This window comes from Acanthochromis polyacanthus, chromosome 19, assembly GCF_021347895.1.
Source record: "Acanthochromis polyacanthus isolate Apoly-LR-REF ecotype Palm Island chromosome 19, KAUST_Apoly_ChrSc, whole genome shotgun sequence".
Lineage (NCBI taxonomy): Eukaryota > Metazoa > Chordata > Actinopteri > Pomacentridae > Acanthochromis > Acanthochromis polyacanthus.
Genome location: NC_067131.1, coordinates 28,946,869 through 28,965,144, shown reverse-complemented (window position 1 = coordinate 28,965,144; position 18,276 = coordinate 28,946,869). Strand labels below are relative to the sequence as shown.

Here is an 18,276-nt window from a genome sequence, read left to right as displayed (position 1 = left end):
TTTTGAGTAGAATAAACCTTTAAAACACTGTTTCTTTGAACAGAAAGCAGCATATAGCTTCATGTATAGCAGTCTGTGCGAATGGGCACAATTTATTACTGGACCGTGGACCAGTAAACAGTAATTTTTTACTGGACCGAAACAGTTTTTACCGGACCGAATATTTTATGCATACCATACCATGGATTATGGTATGTAATACCATAATCCATGAAATAACCTACCATACTCTCATAGCAACAGCCAAATCTAGCTCAGCATCCACCCTCTCTCATTATACACCTGGTAAATTACCATCTACATGCACTGTCACCGTCACTACACCCTTCCACACCATTCTACCATACCACCATCCACTTTTACCATTGAATTACTCACCATACACGTCCAATTTGACCAGAAAAACAGCTCTCAGCTTCGTTTTGGCGCTACTTTCACACGCTGCTGCAGAAACTTGAATTTATAGTCAGGGATGGGAATTTTCCGCGGATCCGCGGATTAAAACTTCAAGTTTGAACACTTTATTGTCGCTGATACTCCCGCGAGATGGTAACAACGTTAATGATAGCTTGCTAGCGACGTTAACAAGCTGTCGTTCGATTGTAAACGTCCCAGCAATTGGAAGTCGCTCCACCGCTGCACCACCGCCGCACCGCCGCCGCCGCACACATCACACACACACACCACCACCACCCCCCCACCCCACCACCACCCCCCACCCCGTCAACGACTTTCCGCTGGAATCAGAACTTGCTGATCCCATCCCTGTGTACTTGTAACCGGAAATCACTCTGTGCGCGCCGGGAATCATGACGTGATCATGTGACATAACGTCGTCATAAAAAATTGCTGTCCCCCTATGTTGCATTATCCCTTGGTGATTCTCGGCGACTTTAGGGTGATTTACAGGAAAAAAATTACACCGGACATGAGACCGGTAATGTAGTAAGTTTTACCGGACTTTTGGTACACAAATCGGATTTGACCGATGGTCCGACGTCATTGGCGCACACTGGTATAGTGTATGAGTATGCATAGTAACCTATACATACTCGTACACAAAATAGTATTTAGGTGGGAAAAAAAACCCTTAAAAACTTAAAGTCGTGCACTTTAGCAGTCCTCCAGTTCAGTAGGTGGTGCTGTTGTGACACACAAGAGTCGCAGAAATGCAATCCTACCAAAAACTGCTGGTCTCCTCTGCTGTAAACAGATGACATGACTATGGGCATTTACACATTGACCAGCATAGTGGGCACCATGACAAAGACTTTTGTAACAGTTTATGGTCTGCGGTCAGATCTCACCACTTTAAGAGGAGTTTGAATCTGTATGCTGGTTTATTCCAGATTCTGGGGTTGTAAACGCTGATTTTTCTGTTTGGCTCAGATCGAACTCGCCATCCTGCGCTTCCCCTTTGACTCGTGGGGAACGCCTTTCCAGCAGCTGAAGCAGGTGGTGGAAGAACCTTCACCCCAACTTCCTGCCGACCAGTTCTCTGCCGAGTTTGTGGATTTCAGCTCTCAGTGGTACGTCTCTTTCTGTGACTCTTTGCAGACAAGAAACAAACAACAAAGCCCCAACAAATCAGACAAGAAGTCCCCTCTTTGTTTTGTTGTTGTTGTGAGTGTAAATGTGTGAATGCATCCACCTCTTTGAACGTATATCTACTGTTACTCATCCAGCTGAGATTAGAGAGCAGCTCGTACAGTCGGTGAACAGTTTAGTGGATGAGGCAGCAGCCGGCCAAGATGATTCCACTTATGCCGATGACTCATCGGTGTGTTTGCGTGAATATCTGTTTGGAGTGCTACAGTGCAGAAGTTGTTCTTCTTCTGGTGTTTCTGGCAGCTGCCAAACAGCTTTGTGTTGGGACTTGACGGAAACTGAGTCAAACCTGATGAAAACCGGATGAGTCAGACTCGTGATCTCACCAATAGATGCTTCTGACTGTGTATTAAAAAGTAAAAGAAGTCATAAGAAATCCCATCTGGATCTAAGTGGAGCTGTAGAGTCCTGGACAACTGGTTGACTGACTCTTATCTGACCAAACTGTTGTTGATCAGACAGTCTTTGGTTTTACTTTCATAAGAGAAACGTTCTACACCAGGATTAATCCATTATTTTTGGTGGCAGGAGGAACAGACCAATGCTTTTACAACTTTAACTCATAAATGAAAAATAAATAAGGATGAAAGAATGATCTTACCCTGATACGCATGAGGTAAAGGAAGGAGTAAAACCTGGAGGCTAACCCTAACTCTGCCTTCACATCCCCAACACCAAGTCCATCAGTCCTGAGACCAGGCCAGCAGGAGTCCATCAGTTAGGTGGAGGTCATGGGCTTGTTTTATGGTGCTTTTCCACTAGCACCTACTCTGTTTGTGAGGTTTTCCGTTAAGACGTAGGACCTGCTACTATTTTAGTACTTACTCGGCCGGGGTTCCAAGTGACCTGAGTCAAGCCGATAATGTGACGTCTACAGAGTGCAGGCCCCTGATTGGACAGGAAGTGATGACACATGAGAACGACTCCTTCATGAAAATCAAACCCACCATTTAAAGAAAAAAAACTGGCAACAGCGACGGCTTTCTCAGCTTCCTCTGACTCTTTTCTTTGACTTTGAATCTGACAAAAAGCCATAGACGGAGCAGCAGGTACACCATCACCTCCATGTCCTCCATTGTCTGACAAAAACGCTGACCCCATATGAGCCATTTCTCAGCCTTCGATGCTCAGGTCCGCTTCTTCTGATTGTTCCATAGTCGAGACATAAATCTAAAGAGTTTTTCCCGTTAAGACTCCTCGGCTGTGGAGTGTCCTATCTGAGGAGAGAATCAGTTCACTTCCTAAAACCCATTTCTATTGACTTGCTTTTATGTAACTTCTCCTTGTTTACTCCTTTTTAGTTATTGTTTAATTTATATTATTGAAGTTTGCTCTGTTCTTTTATTTATGCTGAAATTCTGTGTTTTGCATTTTACCATGTTTAACTCTGTTTCTCCACTTTTTCCCTCTCTGGTCTTTTTTCTTTCTGTTTTGTCCTGATGATTGATTCTATTTGCTGCAGATTCTGGGTCTTTATGCTGCTTTAGGCATCATTTATGCTAATAAGGCTGCAGGTGGAGTCATTTAGTTCACTTCAAGACAACATCGGTTGTGTCCGAAATCGCATACTAACGTACTACTCATACTAAGTGTCACGTCAAAATAAGTATGTAGTGCGTTCACATTAGATAGTATGAAAAGACTGAGTACGCGAGAAATACCCGGATATATACTATTTCCGGAAATTTTTAAGTATGCGCGGTGACCACACTAGTCATACTCAACCGCCCCATAATGCTTTGCGAGCTATCCACCGAAATGGAAGCCTCCGCGGGATCTGTGGCCGGACCGGGGCGATTTTTATTTTATTTTATGTGGTTAAGTAGTCATCCTAATCACCCCACAGATTTGAGAAATAGGCGTTTTCTGACCAACGTTTTAAATTTGTCAGACGCCTCACAACGTGCTACTGAATGCTAGCAGCTAGTTGCAGCAGCTCGCTTTGCATACAGAACAAGTAGCAGCTACCTCCAGTAGCCTGCAGCTACAACTGAAACGATTCGCATAATCTGGCTAATAACTGCATGAGGAGTGCCGGCTTGAAATTGCCACATTAATTATGCGACTGTTTGTTAGCGTAAAATCGACCTGAAGCCGGCATTCAGCCGAAATATTTGATAGCCGTACTTCCGGTTTTTGTCGTCGGAGGTTTGAAATGCATTATGGGAAACGTAGTAGTATACTACAGTGTGAACGGTCGGCATTCTAATCATACTTATAGTACGTAGTATACAGTATATACTCATTGAGAATGTAGTACGTTAGTATGCCATTTCGGACACAGCCATATTGATTTTTTTTTTATGCAACCAATCAGTTGATTTAGAAGCTAACAAACTTTCTGTACTAAAAACCTCCTAGCTGAGTTTCTTTATCTTCCATCTCCTCATTAGCTCTGGTAGTTTGTGTAACATCAGTGTGTCTTTGTGTTTCCACCTGTCTGTTCTTTGTGTTTCTTCTTCTTCTCCTGTGAGACGTGAACTCTGTGATCATTTGCTTCTGTTTCCTGCGTTTTGTTTTCTACTTTCTTGGTTGCCTGGTTACACATGCAGGTATCCATGTAGTGGGAAGACACGAGCGTTTAACTCTGTGTGATCTGAGGAGGATCTTTTTATTGTTCTGGTTCTGTCATCCAACACATCTGTCCAGCTGTTCCTGCAGTCAGATTCACTTCAGATTTTATTTCTTGTTCTGACAAATTAATATTTAATAAACTCTTGGTTTGTTGGAGCTGTAGGAACTAAAAGTGGCCATGATGCTGATTAACATTCATTGATTCATGGTGATGTTTGTTTTTTGTGCTGCAGCTTAAAGAAAGTTTCCAAAGAGCGGCCGACTTACACAGAACTCATGGTGAGTGTTTCCTTATTGCTGTTAGAATCCTGACATACAAACAGAAGAATCACCTGCAATGCTGTAAGTCAGACACTAGAGAGCAGAATAAGACAAACCTTCGCCTTCACATCTGAGGAGACGAGCAAATACACTTCAGTATTAACATCAGCAGAGGATTAATAAATGAACCAACTGTACAGAAACTAAAGGGACAAGTGTTGATGTTTGTTGTTGCAAAATCAATCAAACAGCCACAAAGAGACACAAAAGCAGAAGAGGGAGATGAGTGCACAAGCAGAAGGAGCAGTAATCGATGCAAAATGACCAGAGATGCAAAACCAATGTGAAGAGATACAAATCGACTGCTCTAAGGTGGAAAATTACAAAGAGACGTAAAATAACCAAAGAAAGAGATGCAGAAAGAGACTGAACTGACCGAAAAGAGATGCAAAATGACTGCTGTAGGGTGAAAAATGAACATAGAGAGATGTAAAACCAATGCAAAGAGATATAAAACGACTATTGATTTGTGTGAAATGACCACTGCAAACACAAACCTGACTAAAAAGAAACAAACTTTGACAGCAAGTAGATTCTAAATCACCTCAAATAAAAGCAAAGCAAATGTGAAGAGACAAAATAACCACTCAGAGGTGCAAACAGACCACATAAAACTGCTCAGTTAGTGTCTCTGATGCAATACTACAAACGCATGCAAAATAAATGAAAAAGACATTAAATGGCCGCAAAAATGAAACATTACAGCAAAAAGATGCAATGCAACTGCAAAAGATGCAACACTAACCACAAACACAAGTAAAATCATAGAGAACAGATGCAAAACGGCTAAAAAAGATCCAGAATGATCATAAAAAGATGCAAAATAAATATAAAATAATCCAGAATGCAAAATAACTCTAAAAAATCCAGAATGACATAATATTTGCAAAAAAATACAAAATTAATGTAAAGATGCACAAAAAGACAGGTTTCGGGTGCAAAATGACCAAGAAAAAATAACAAACAAGCAAAGTGACCACAAAAAGATGTGAAGTCACAAAAAAAAGTAGACTGACCGCAAAAAGCTGTGAAATGACCACACAAGATGCAACATTACCACAAAAAATGCAACGTAAATGCAAAAAGATGCAAAATTTACCACAAACACATGTAAAATAACACATGCAAAATAGCCGTAAAAAGATCCAGAACAATCTGAAAAAGATGCAAAATGATCGCAAAAAAATGCAAAACTAATGTAAAGATGCACAAAAAGATGGGTTTCAGGTGCAACATGACCAAGAAAAGAAAAACAAGTAAAATAATCACAAAAAGATGAAGTGACCACAGAAAAGATGTGAATTGACTAAATAAAAATGTAAACCGACTGCAAAAAGCTGCAAAATGACCACAGAGATGCATCATTACCACAAAGAATGCAACGTAAATGCAACAAGAGGCAAAATTACCATAAAAAGGTGCAACGTGACCATAAAATGATGCAACACTAGTGCAAAGAGGCCCAAAAATGAGCACTAAAAGGCTCACATCCCATCAGCTCACTTTCACAGCTGTTGCTGTCATGACTTCTTCGTCCACTCCGACTAACTCGGTGTCCGTCTCCTCGTCAGCAACATCCTTTCTTCACCTCCCACGAGGCCAAAGAGACGGACGTGGCCAGCTTTGTGAAGGTCATCCTGGGGGACTGAGCTGCAGCTCTCAGCCGGAGGAGGGAGGATCCGCTGGAGAAGAAAAAATACCACAAAGAAAAAGCACCGACAAAGCAGCCCCTGCTACCTGCAGGAGTCCTCCCACCTGTTGGTCCACCTGCCTGCATCACCTGACCCGGTGGGCGGAGCGTCAGTAATCTGGAATCATTACCTGTATGCAAAAAGCTCCCTCTGATTAGATCCGCTCAGCTCTGAAGCCTCCTGAACCGAGTGGTTTGTGCTGCGGAGGTTCAGGCGATGTGCCGACGATATAGTGCTCTCTGTGTATAATCTAAATGTTTGCGTACTCCAAGCAACATGTTGCATCAGATTATTAATTGACTGCATGTACAGAGTTTATCTGTGGGTAGAAACGGGCTCAGACAGCCAGTGAGGAGCAGCTGTAGACTTCAGGGCCCCCTGGTGGTCACACACAGGTACTGCACTGCACTGCTTTATCCCTGGTTCCTGCCCAGGTCACGTTTTGGGCTCTTTGTGCTGCCTGAGTGTGTTACAGTGTGTTACAGTGTGCGCGAGCTGATGCGTGATTAACGTGTGTTTGTGAGGCTGCTCAGCTCTGGAGGCAATTTTTGGCAAAAAAAGACACTTTTGTGGAACGTTTTTTGGATTAAATTGTGACAGATTAAGCTGTTCTTCTTCACTGTGGCTCATTTTTGCTTCAGAATAAAGTCCTGCACCTCTATGGAAACAGAAAAAAGGAGGAGAGAACTCAGAAATGTTTTAGAATTACAAAAATACTGAAAACAACCTGAAGAAGTTGAATTATTTATTTTGCAAACATTGAAAGAAAACTGAAATCAACACATTTCCACAGTTGTTACCAATAATGGAACACAGTTACACCACCACATATTTAGATATTTCACTATTTATATTCTAACTACTCTGCTCATCGTCCAGAAAGATATTTCACCATGCTGAATCTATTTCCAACAACTTCCTCCTCTGTTCACTGTTTGTGAACCACGCTGAGTTTACTTAATTGATCCAGTATGTCGTCTCCTCTCTGCTGCAGTTCATCAGAAAACTCCCTGAATTTTTGTCATAAAACTGTCACTCACAGCTGACTCAGTCATGGCTTCAAATTTGCACAAATGGACTAAGAATCTTTTTTTTCACAGAATCTGTTTTGAGAAAACGGTTTCTTTGGTGAATTTTTGATTCAGATTAAATATCCTGATTATCAGGTTAATTTTTTTAAGTTTCCCACTAGATGTTTTGATTAAGCTCTGCCTGACGTTTCAAAATCCAGTAAGTCTCTATCTCTTTTTTTCTACAGTTTCTGGCTCTGATTAATCATTTTGTCATTTTTTTCAGAGACAGGCTTTTCAAACCAACACATCTTTAACTAATATGTGGTTTTAGTTCTTGATGCAGTTTTTGCACTCACATTTTTGCGGATTTTTTCCCCTCTGAGCGTGTTGGGTTTAATGCATCTCCTCATTCTGTCTAAATCTGTGATGTTTTATTCAGAAATTCTGTTGGATTCTCTGATTTCTTTGATTCCAACTCAGATTTTTCAGTCTGAAGTTGCAAAATCACATGAATCACGTGAGGCCGATGTTACAGAGGAGCTGCAAGACAGAATTGCGACAGCTCTGAGAACCACAAACATTTCAGAATGATTTCTGTTCATAGCTCGGCTCTGGAGGCAGTTTTTATTCTCCAAGTGGAGTTACAAGAAGATTTTTTTTCTGGCAGCATATTTGGATGAAATTTTCCTTCTGCAGCCTCGTAATTCTGAGAACGAGTCGGGTTTAATTCATCAGATTAAACTCATGCAGAGTTGTCAGAAAATGTAGGTGGATTCATTGATTTTGCTTGAGTTGAACTCAGTTTTTTTTCCTCTGAAGTTGCACAAACGTGCACAGAAATTGTAAGACAAAATTGAGACGTAGCCCTGAAGACGGACGTGACTAAAAGTCATTTTTTTCTCTCAGAAGCTGCAAAAATCCGCACACAGAGGCTACAAGACAAAATTGAGACGCAGCCTTGTGAGCCACAAGGTTCAGGATGCAGCTTTTTATTCATGAAATTATTCTCCTGCAGCCTCGTCATGCCTCTGAGAGCGAGTCAGGTTTAATTCATCTCCTTGTTTCGTCCAGATTCAGAAAGTTTTAGTCACAAATTATGTTGGATTCTTTGATTTCTGTGATTCTAACTCAGTTTTTTCACTCTGAAGTTATAAAAACACGTGAGTCTGATGTTGCAGAGGAGCCGTGCAGCCCTGCAAACCACAAACACATTATTAAGGGTGTGTGTGTGTGTGTGTGTGTGTGTGTGTGTGTGTGTGTGTGTGTGTGTGTGTGTGTGTGTGTGTGTGTGTGTGTGTGTGTGTGTGTGTGTGTGTGTGTGTGTGTGTGTGTGTGTGTGTGTGTGTGTGTGTGTGTGTGTGTGTGTTGTCGTCTGCTCTGAGCCAATCACTACCTTCTCCACTCTGCGTTGGACAGGAAAGGAACTGGACGTTGTTGCTCTTCTTCTCTTAATATTCTCTGAATCCTTGTTGTTGTTATTATTTACTCCAGACGTGTTTCCTGCAGTTCCTCTTATTTATTGCGACTGCTGTTCCTCCTTTGGAAACTTGATGCTCCATTAGAGACTCTTGTATGTGCGTTTATGTTTTTTGTCGTGTTCTTCTTGGCTCCAGACGCTTTGAAACGGTAACTTGCCAGCCTTCTATGTGCCTCTCTATAGAAAAGGAGGAATCCTGTGATCAGGACGACCAGGGATCAGCTCCTCCTCTCCACGCTGCATGGCATCACCTCTCCACTTCCTGTCCACTTCCTGTCCACTTCCTCCTCACTCTGCAGCGTTTTTTTCTTGTCTTTTCGTCCGTTGTTGCCTTTTGGTTCTCGATTTTTTTTTTTTTTTTTTTTTTTTTTTTTCTCATGACGGTTTCTGAGGGCAGAAAGTGTCAAAGTCCAGCCTTTATGCAAGAACTGCTCTAATGTCAAAACGGGAAACTTGAAATGTTACTTGGCAGAATGGCAGGTTAAAGTCACACTCGGACAGTTTAAATCAACTTCTTGCCTTTTTAATGTTTTGTTGCTGATTGTTTCTTGATATTTCTGCTTTTTTTGTTCACCTGTAGTCGTTTTTTGTTGAGTTTTGGTCACTTAAAGTGCATTAAAGTTAATTAAAGGCTCAATCTGTGCTCCAAACATGGATCAAAACCATCTGTTTGGACCCTCGCATGAATTAAAATAGATGCAAAATTCACCAAACAGGTGCAAATGAACTCAAAATGATGTAAAATGGTCCCAAAAAGACAGAAAATTACCATGAAGAGAGGAAAAAAAAGATTCAAAAAGACACAAAATGGTTCCTAGGAAATGGAAACGCACCAAAAACACCTGAAACTTCTAAAACGAGACACAAAATGTCCACATTGAGATACAAATTTGCCACAAAATGATTGGAATTGAATAAAAAGTGACACAAAATGACAGCAGATGCAAAACCAATGCAAAGATATGAAACGACCATTACAAGGTGTGAAATAACCAAAAAGGGACACAAACGTACAACAAAACTGCTGTTTTCTGCTTTTTTGTCCATTTCAAATTGTTTTTTGGTTGAGTTTTGGTTGTTTAGGCTGTTAAAGCTACTTTAACACTTCATCTGTGACTTACTTTTAAGCTTGGATTTTGTTAATTTTTCCGATTAGGCCACAAACCTCACATGATTAGAAAAAGTCAAAGATTTTTTTCAGTTTTTACAGTTTCAGGCTTTGATAAATGGGGTAATTATTTGAAGTTTTTTAAGCTAACATGCTTCTAAAACCTACTGGTGGTTTTCAGAGGGTTAAAAAGTTTCATGTTATATTTACAGAATCTGGTTGATTTTTGGCAAATGTAGTTGATTTTGATAATAAAAATGTCACAATTTTAAGCTCGCATTTGGTTAATTTTCCTGATGGAACGAAACATTTTGCATAATAAAGACTGTCTGGAAATGGGAAAATCAACATTTTTTTATAGTTTCTAGCTCTGATAAATGGGGTAATTTCTGTGATTTTTTTAAAATTATTTTTGAACAATATCTCGCTTCTCAAAGCTGCTGCAGTTCAGAGGGTTAAAATGATTCATGTTTCATTTCTGTGACTCCTGACTCAACAAAAACATTAATAAGAAGGTTAAAGTAAACCCGACGTGTCCTTTAGCTGCTCCAGAACCTCATGGTTTTGTTTCTGTGACTCTTCATGTCTCCGTTGACTCGTATTGACTTTTCATTGAGGACAGAGTCACGTCCAGTCAGTCGTCTCTTCCTGTCCGACCCGCTCACTGTCTATCTTTATAAACCGTCACCGAGTTAAACGGGGGTTTTTCTTGCATGTTCATGTGGGATTTCCCGTCCTCCAGTCTATTTGTGTCTTTTCTCACCTGCTGAGTAAAGCTGCGTTGCCGGGGGTTACCAGGGCAGGACGTCCGAGTGGAAACTGACTATTTTCACATCCCATCACTGTTCCTCTGAGTTTTTCCCACCGCCGGCACGTATCTCTGCATGAGGAGGTTTTACTGGATGTGGAGGTGAGAATCAGAGGAAACTTCTAGAAGCTTCAGACGGTTTTATTTGGTTCTTTCTGTTGCACATTTCTCCAATCATCCATGACTTGTGACTCGGTGGAGCTTGGTGTTTCTCTGGTTCAGCGCTGGTCTCCTCAGCTCTACGTGATTCTGGTGTTGCGCTGTCGTGTTCTTCTTTGATTCAGGGCGGGGGGGGGGACCCAGAGATGCTACTGTACGTGGACGACGGGCTCTTATTGGTTGCCGTCGGGTGGGTTTTCGGGGAGGGTTGCCGCGGCGACGGTGCCGGGCCCCGTGGGAAGTAAAGTTCTCAGTATATTTCCACGTCTCTTTAAGCCTCTGCTAAAGACTGATGACTGTTCATTTAGAGCTCAATGAATTTCTATAAATATTTTAGATTGCTCAAACTGATTGTGTGCAATTGTAATGATGGAAATTCAATAAAAAAAAGAGGTATTTTTACACAATCCGCTCCACGTGTCGTCTGTTGGGTCTGAGTGTCTCATTGTGGATGATAGAGGATGGAAAGAGTTCAACCACTAGAACTTTGTGTCTTTGTGAATTTGTTTGTGCACAAAAAGTGGCAGAAATAACAAGTATGTAATGTTTGTGGTCTGAGGGAGGCATTCAACAGATTCCATCCATCCATTATTAACAGTAGTGGTTCTCAACTGGTCTGACTCCAGGACCCATCATCACCATTCATGACAAGCCGCGACTCAAATCAAGGAAATTTTCAACTTCTCAAATTTATTGGATGAAATGATCGTGCAGTTTGAACCAGAGATAATAGAATATCACAGAATACCAACACAAACAAACAAGTTTATTGATGAAACAAAATGACCAGCAAAGCCAAAATGACTTCAAGTGGTGATAATAGAGAGGGAAATGTTCCCTTTAATGCTCAGTTAGCTGCATTTTAATTAAATCCAAAATGCTTCACTTCAGTAACATCAGCTTTTTTCCACAGACTGAACATGCACAAACATGAAATCAAAAAGTGCAAGCACTGAGCAGCAGTTTCAAAAATAACTCAAATATGTAGCTTTCGCTGAGTACCCACTTACTGAATATATAACAATTTCCTATTAAAACTATCCACTCACTTATTCAAGCATTAATTATCAGGTGACACAACAATCAGAACATTTCAGTAACAGCCATTTTTAAGACTAAACAGTGCTTTTATGCACAAACATGAATTAAAAAAGTGCAACCACTGAGCAGTAGTTTCAAAAAGAACTCAAAATATAGAGACTGTCCTCCTTGAAAAAACGACCGTATGGGTCATCTGTCCACGCCCGTATTACGACCGAGTGTTACGTTTTGAAGTTAAGCGACCTCTAGTGGTTGAGTAAATATCAACACTCCGGTGTCTCAGCTGAAACGTCACCATGAACAAACTTTGACCTAACACTATCCCTAACCCTAAACCCGTCTTGCGAAAGTGAGGGAAAAGCCGTTTCGCGAATTAAATCCTGTAATGCCTTCCTGTCTCCCGTAGGGGCGCTAACGTAAATACGCTCTCATGGGTCGTATTCAGGGGCATGTACATACGACCTGTGTGATCGTCTGAGTTTGAGGACTTGTTGAAATATATAATTTTAGCTGAACAACCACTCACTGGATATATAACAAGTTCCTTTTTAAACTATCCAGTCACTTATTCAAGTATTTATCAAAAGGCTGACATAACAATCAGACCGTTTCAGTAACAATCATTTTTAACAGATTCAGTTGGGGTATTCATGCAAAATACACGAAAGAAAAAAGTGCAACTACTGAGAAATATATATATATATATATTAATTATTTTTTAAACCACTTAAATTATGTAGTTTTACTAGAGGATCGTCACTCTGAACCTACCATAGACTGTATATAAAGATGGACGTAGCATCTGGCTCCGGAATTGAAGCCCACCCGGAAGTGTCAAAAACTTGCAATATCACGCCGTCCGCTAGGGTTGGCTCCAAAAAGCTTTTGCTCCATAGACCACAATTCATTTTTGGAAAAAATAAAATTTGATAGACTGATTTTCTACAGCTCAGGATTTTTTTCCTGTTAGTTTTCATGGTCAAAATGAGAGATCAGGTGGCCGATCTTAAAATAAATCAATACTGAATTTTAAATAAATCGTTAAAGTTGGCGGAGCCAGGGGCGTGGCTATACTTGATAGACAGCAACAGAAGCCTCTGCGGTAAAATGTGGGCGGGATAAGAGAGTCCTCAGCCAATCCTGCCCTTAGTTGCTCTCCTGTCCAGTCTGTTTGGTGACGCTTTTTACGTCACTGGCTCCAAAAAATCCAAAACGGCGACCAGGAAGTAGCAAAATCCGGGCTTCATTTTCTCGCCGTTGAAACCAACGGGTGACGTCACGGTTAGTTTACGCCTGGAACCTACACAATCAACACTGCACTATGGGAAAAAAATTCATTTCCTGAGTAGCAATTTTTATCCACAAACTCAAAATAAATTAAACAAAATGCTTCAAGTACACAAAATGAACTTTTCTTCTGATTAGCGTATCAATAGGTAAATACTGAAAAACACTGTGCTTTGAAGAAAATTAAGCAGCACTTATTTCCACCTTAGGTGTAACACTGATGTCACAGACCTGAGTTTGGAGGAATTAATGGGAGAACTGGGCATGTTTTTTGCTACTGAGAAGAGTCTCAAAGTCTGGAGTTCTAGTCGACAAAGCAACTCTGAAGTCATGCTCAATGTCCTGTCTGTTTCTGTGCTTTGTCTTCAGCTGAATCAGAGCTGAGAAGCCACAATCATAGAGATAAGTAGTGCTGAATGGCAAGAGGATCTTTACTGCTCGGGTGGCAAGGGAAGGATACTCGCACATCACAATGCTGCACCAGGAATGGGAGAGGCCTACCTCCATGAATTTCTTTTTCAGTGTGCGGTCACATGACAGCTCCACCAGCATACAATCTTCATTGCTTGGCAACGTGACGCTTTCCAAGTCAATTCCGAAGGGGTCGCGTATCCAATCAACCCTCCGTTTCTTGGGGAAGTAATGATTAAACCGCTCCAGAACTTTATTCAGATGTATCGTGATCATTTTGGTCACTACATTTTTTTCCCCCCTTGTCGAGTTGCTGTCCCTCATGGCAGGCATTGGGGAACATGTCGAGCTGGTTTTTAGAAAGCCCATAAGGAGATCTTTTTTTTGAAAGCTTTGAATTTGTCATATTATTCAAAAATGTTGTGCCCTCTCCCCTGCACAGACACGTTTAATGCATTTAACTGTTCAAACACATCAGCAAGATAAGCAACGAGTGCGAGCCACACACTGTCACTGAACAGGTCCGCAAGAGGCGAATTGTTCTGAGCAAGAAGGCTGCCATTTCAGCTCGTGGTTTGCAAAAACGGGACAATACCTTTCCCCTCAAAAGCCAGTGCACCTTGGCATGATACAACACTTGTACATGCTCACTACCAAGATCTTGGCACAGTTTTTGAAAACATGGGTGTTCTTTGCACTCCGTTTAATGTAATTTACCACTTGGATGACATCGTTTAATGTTCAGTGAAGCACGATTACCATATCCTTTGCTGCTAGCGCCTCTCGATGCAAAAACAATGGTTCCATTCGGAGCTTTCTCAAGTATTCTCCTCATGACCCCCGAGTTTTTTCCTGTCATGGAGGCCCCATCAGTTGTGATCCCGATGCACATGTCCCAGCTTAGGCCCACAGAACTCAAATACAAGTCCACGCAGCCGAAAATGTCTTCTGCAGTCGTAGTAGTAAGGAGCTCTCTTACACAGAGAAACTGTTCATGAAGGTCCCCATCCCACACATGTCTCACGTAAACAAGTAAAACTGCTTTGTTTGTGATCTCAGTTGATTCATCCATTTGTAAAGCAAAATGACCATTTGCCTTAATGCGAGCTGTAGTCTGTTGTTTGATGTCCTCTGACATGTCTTCAATTCGCCTACTTATTGTGTCATTTGACAGAGATATAGTTTTAAGTTTATCAGCTGCGGATTGATCCAGAACCTCAGACCCCGTCCACACGAAGACGAAACGCTGAACAGTTTCAAAAACGATCGGCGTAAAGATGAAGGCGTCTCAGAAAATCTATGCGTCTCCACAAATGCACTCGATACGCATGGAAATGCTGTAAAACACATGCCAGACCTCTAGGGGCGCTGTAATGATATGACAGAAACGCGCAAACAGAAGAAAAAAAACTGTGGGCATGCGCACTTGCGGCAAAAGTTGTAAACAGAGAGCTTCATCAGCACATTTGCTACACTGTACGCCGCCATTGTTGTTGTTGTGGCGCATGCATGTCAATGAAGATACGAAACTATGACGCAAGCGTTTCTGAAAAGCAGCGGATCGCCCGTACACACGGAGCTGCATAAACGGCGTTTCAAAATCTTTCCACTCTGGAACCCGTTTTCAAAAATGATCGTTTACAGACCCCCAAAACGTCGTCTTCGTGTGGATGATACGCAGATTCGGCAAGAAACTTATGCGTTTAGACCTCGTTTTGTCTTCGTGTGGACGGGGCTTCAGCGACCATGTCCATCCAGCAGAGCCGAGATTCCAAAATGGCTTTTGGCCAGTAGGTGGCAATGGCCTATGGCACAACTTTTCTGCCATATGCCATTCAGCAGTGGCTGATGGCAGACCATACACTGTATATAAAGATGGACGTAGCATCTGGCTCCAAAATTGAAGCCCAATTTAGGGCTCCCACAACTCAGAAACTATTTGAGCTACAGGCCTACAATTTTGCGTAGAAAGTACTTTTGTGACTATCTAATGGTATACAAAATTTAGGACTAATTTGAAAATGGTGCAGCAACACCCCCAAGGAATATCTGGTCATTTCACCTGGAATGACCCATATGGCAGAATTGTGTGACTGGTGGTTTACTGCATCACATGTCTCAGATCAGATACTACAGCAGCTAAAAAGATAAGTTGATAAACAACAAATTCATCAGTTCATTTTTTCGATAATTGATTATTTCAGTCATTTTCAAGCAATAATGTAATATTTATACTGCTTGCTGCCTATTAAACAGTGATAATTTGCTGACTTTTTAGAGATTTTTGTCATTTATGCAGTAAACTGAATGTTTTATAACTGGATCAAGATTTGGAATTTTTAGAATGAAATTGTCTTCAGCAGACTAATAAATGATGCAATAATTTCAATAAATACAACTATATTAATCAATAAGGACACAAATTGGTATTGAAACAGAAAATTACCACGGAATGACACAAAATAACCAAAACGAAGCACAAAATAACCACAAAGAGTCAAAAAACAACTGAAATGAAGCACAAAGTAACTGGAAAAAGACACAAAGTGACCAAAAGTAAACACATAATGATCACAAAGAGACAAAAAACATCAAAATGAAACACAAAATAATCACACAGACACAAAATAACAAAAATGAAGCACAAAATAAATACAAAAAGACACAATATGACCAAAATGAAACACATGAATGACCACAGAGAGACACAAAATGATCAAAATTTGCACAGAACAACCACAAAAAGTCCTAAACATCTGAAATAAAACAAAGTGTCCAACGAGACACAAATTTAGACTGAATGATATAAACACATGGTCAGAGATGGGGAGATGTGTTGAAGAGCTGTTAGAGGGGAATACACCAGAGCAGCAGACCAGGTCAAGGATATGACCTTTGGAATGGGTGGGGAAATGTATATGCTGTTGAAAACCGAAACTATCCAGGCATGATGTGAAATCCATAGTGAGAAAATGATTCATATTGTCCATGTGATGTTGAAATCACCGAGCAGAATGACATTGGAGGAGAGAGTGCAGAGGTGGGTGAGAAGGGAGGAGAATTCATCAATAAAGTCCTTGTTGTGTTTGGGTGTGCGGTGAACAGTGAATATTAGGGTTGGTTTTGATCCAGTCACCTGTAATATCACTGATTCAAATGATGAATATGTTGGAGCTGAGAGAGGCAAGACTCTCCACTTCTCGCGATGAATTATCACGAGACATCCTCCCCGACCGGTAAGACGAGGCTGAGAGAGGTAAACAAACCCAGGTGGAGTAGACTCGTTCAGCTGGGAAAGTCATTGGGTTGCGGCCATGTCTCTGTTAAGCATAGAAAATCCAGTTTACGGTCGAGGAGGAGGTCCCAAAGGAGAAGACCTTTTAGCGAGCCGGTTAGCGAGCGGATGTTAAATAGTCCGACGTTGACATCGCTGTGGTCAGAGGTTGTGCTAACGTTACCCGACCTGGCGACGTTGGCCAACACACTGCGGTCCGCTTTCCTGCCAGAGCTTCTCCGACGACAACGACGTGTGGACCAGATGGAGTTGATGGCCGACGAGTTGTTGACATGGAAGCTCCGGCGAGATCCACGGTGGATGTTCCTCCGATGTGGGAGGCGAGCGATGTCTGGGGAGAGGTGCAGCCAGACGGAACCGCAGCTGGAGGAGCTCAGCAGCCGTGTACGGGAGAAAGGCTGCCGATGGACTGAGTAAAGATGGATAGTACAGTCCCAGCGAGGATAAACCATATAACCAGCCTGTTTATTATGGAGTAAGATTACTGTCAAAAATATTCATTCACGATTCTAACCATTTGTATTCGTAATGTTAAACATTTGTATGTTAAAAAACTTGTACAAAAAATTCTGCTGTCATATGCATGAGTTTGATAAATTAAGGGTTAGGATTGTTTTTACGAGTATGAACCTAAAAGTTGTGAGTGCAACTCTAATTTCTACGACTACGAAGTCTTCCCTGTGAGGACGAATTCAAGTTTATGGATACGAGTAGAAAAATACTCAAGCGTAAACTAACCGTGACGTCACCCGTTGGTTTCAACGGCGAGAAAATGAAGCCCGGATTTTGCTACTTCCTGGTCACCGTTTTGGATTTTTTGGAGCCAGTGACGTAAAAAGCGTCATCAAACAGACTGGACCGGAGAGCAACTAGGGGCAGGATTGGCTGAGGACTCTCTTATCCCGCCCACATTTTACTGCAGAGGCTTCTGTTGCTGTCTATCAAGTATAGCCACGCCCCCTGGCTCCGCCAACTTTAACGATTTATTTAAAATTCAGTATTGATTTATTTTAAGATCGGCCACCTGATCTCTCATTTTGACCATGAAAACTAACGGGAAAAAAATCCTGAGCTGTAGAACATCAGTCTATCAAATTTCATTTTTTCCGGTGATGAATTGGGGTCTATGGAGCAAAAGCTTTTTGGAGCCAACCCTAGCGGACGGCGTGATATTGCAAGTTTTTGACACTTCCGGGTGGGCTTCAATTCTGGAGCCAGATGCTACGTCCACTATATATACAGTCTATGAAAATACTGAAATGACGTCACATAGGTCACAGGGGAAGGTAATCGAACATCGATTGCTTCAAACGCGCATGCGCCATTTATAAAGAGTAGACGCCGGGTGGACCCGGTGGACCTACTGGGGCAGGTGACGCCTCACAGGTCAAGTAAATAACACATCCAACTTCTTGTACTTTATTTATTTCATGAAATTGTACTGTTTTAATTGATATACAGTTTATGGACGAAAGACGGTACT

General features: G+C 41.4%; 1 protein-coding gene across 2 annotated transcripts in view; it reads left to right on the top strand.

Annotated features, from left to right (window-relative positions):
• Positions 1 to 11,166, top strand: part of map2k6 (mitogen-activated protein kinase kinase 6) — a 42,984-nt gene extending 31,818 nt beyond the window's left edge. For both annotated transcript variants that reach the window (XM_051939837.1, XM_051939838.1), the window contains exons 10-12: positions 1,390 to 1,529; positions 4,416 to 4,461; positions 6,075 to 11,166. In XM_051939837.1, coding sequence (XP_051795797.1) covers positions 1,390 to 1,529; positions 4,416 to 4,461; positions 6,075 to 6,152 — 264 coding nt within the window. In that variant the 3' untranslated portion in view covers positions 6,153 to 11,166. The remainder of the gene's footprint in view (positions 1 to 1,389; positions 1,530 to 4,415; positions 4,462 to 6,074) is intronic.
• Positions 11,167 to 18,276: the final 7,110 nt, after the last annotated feature.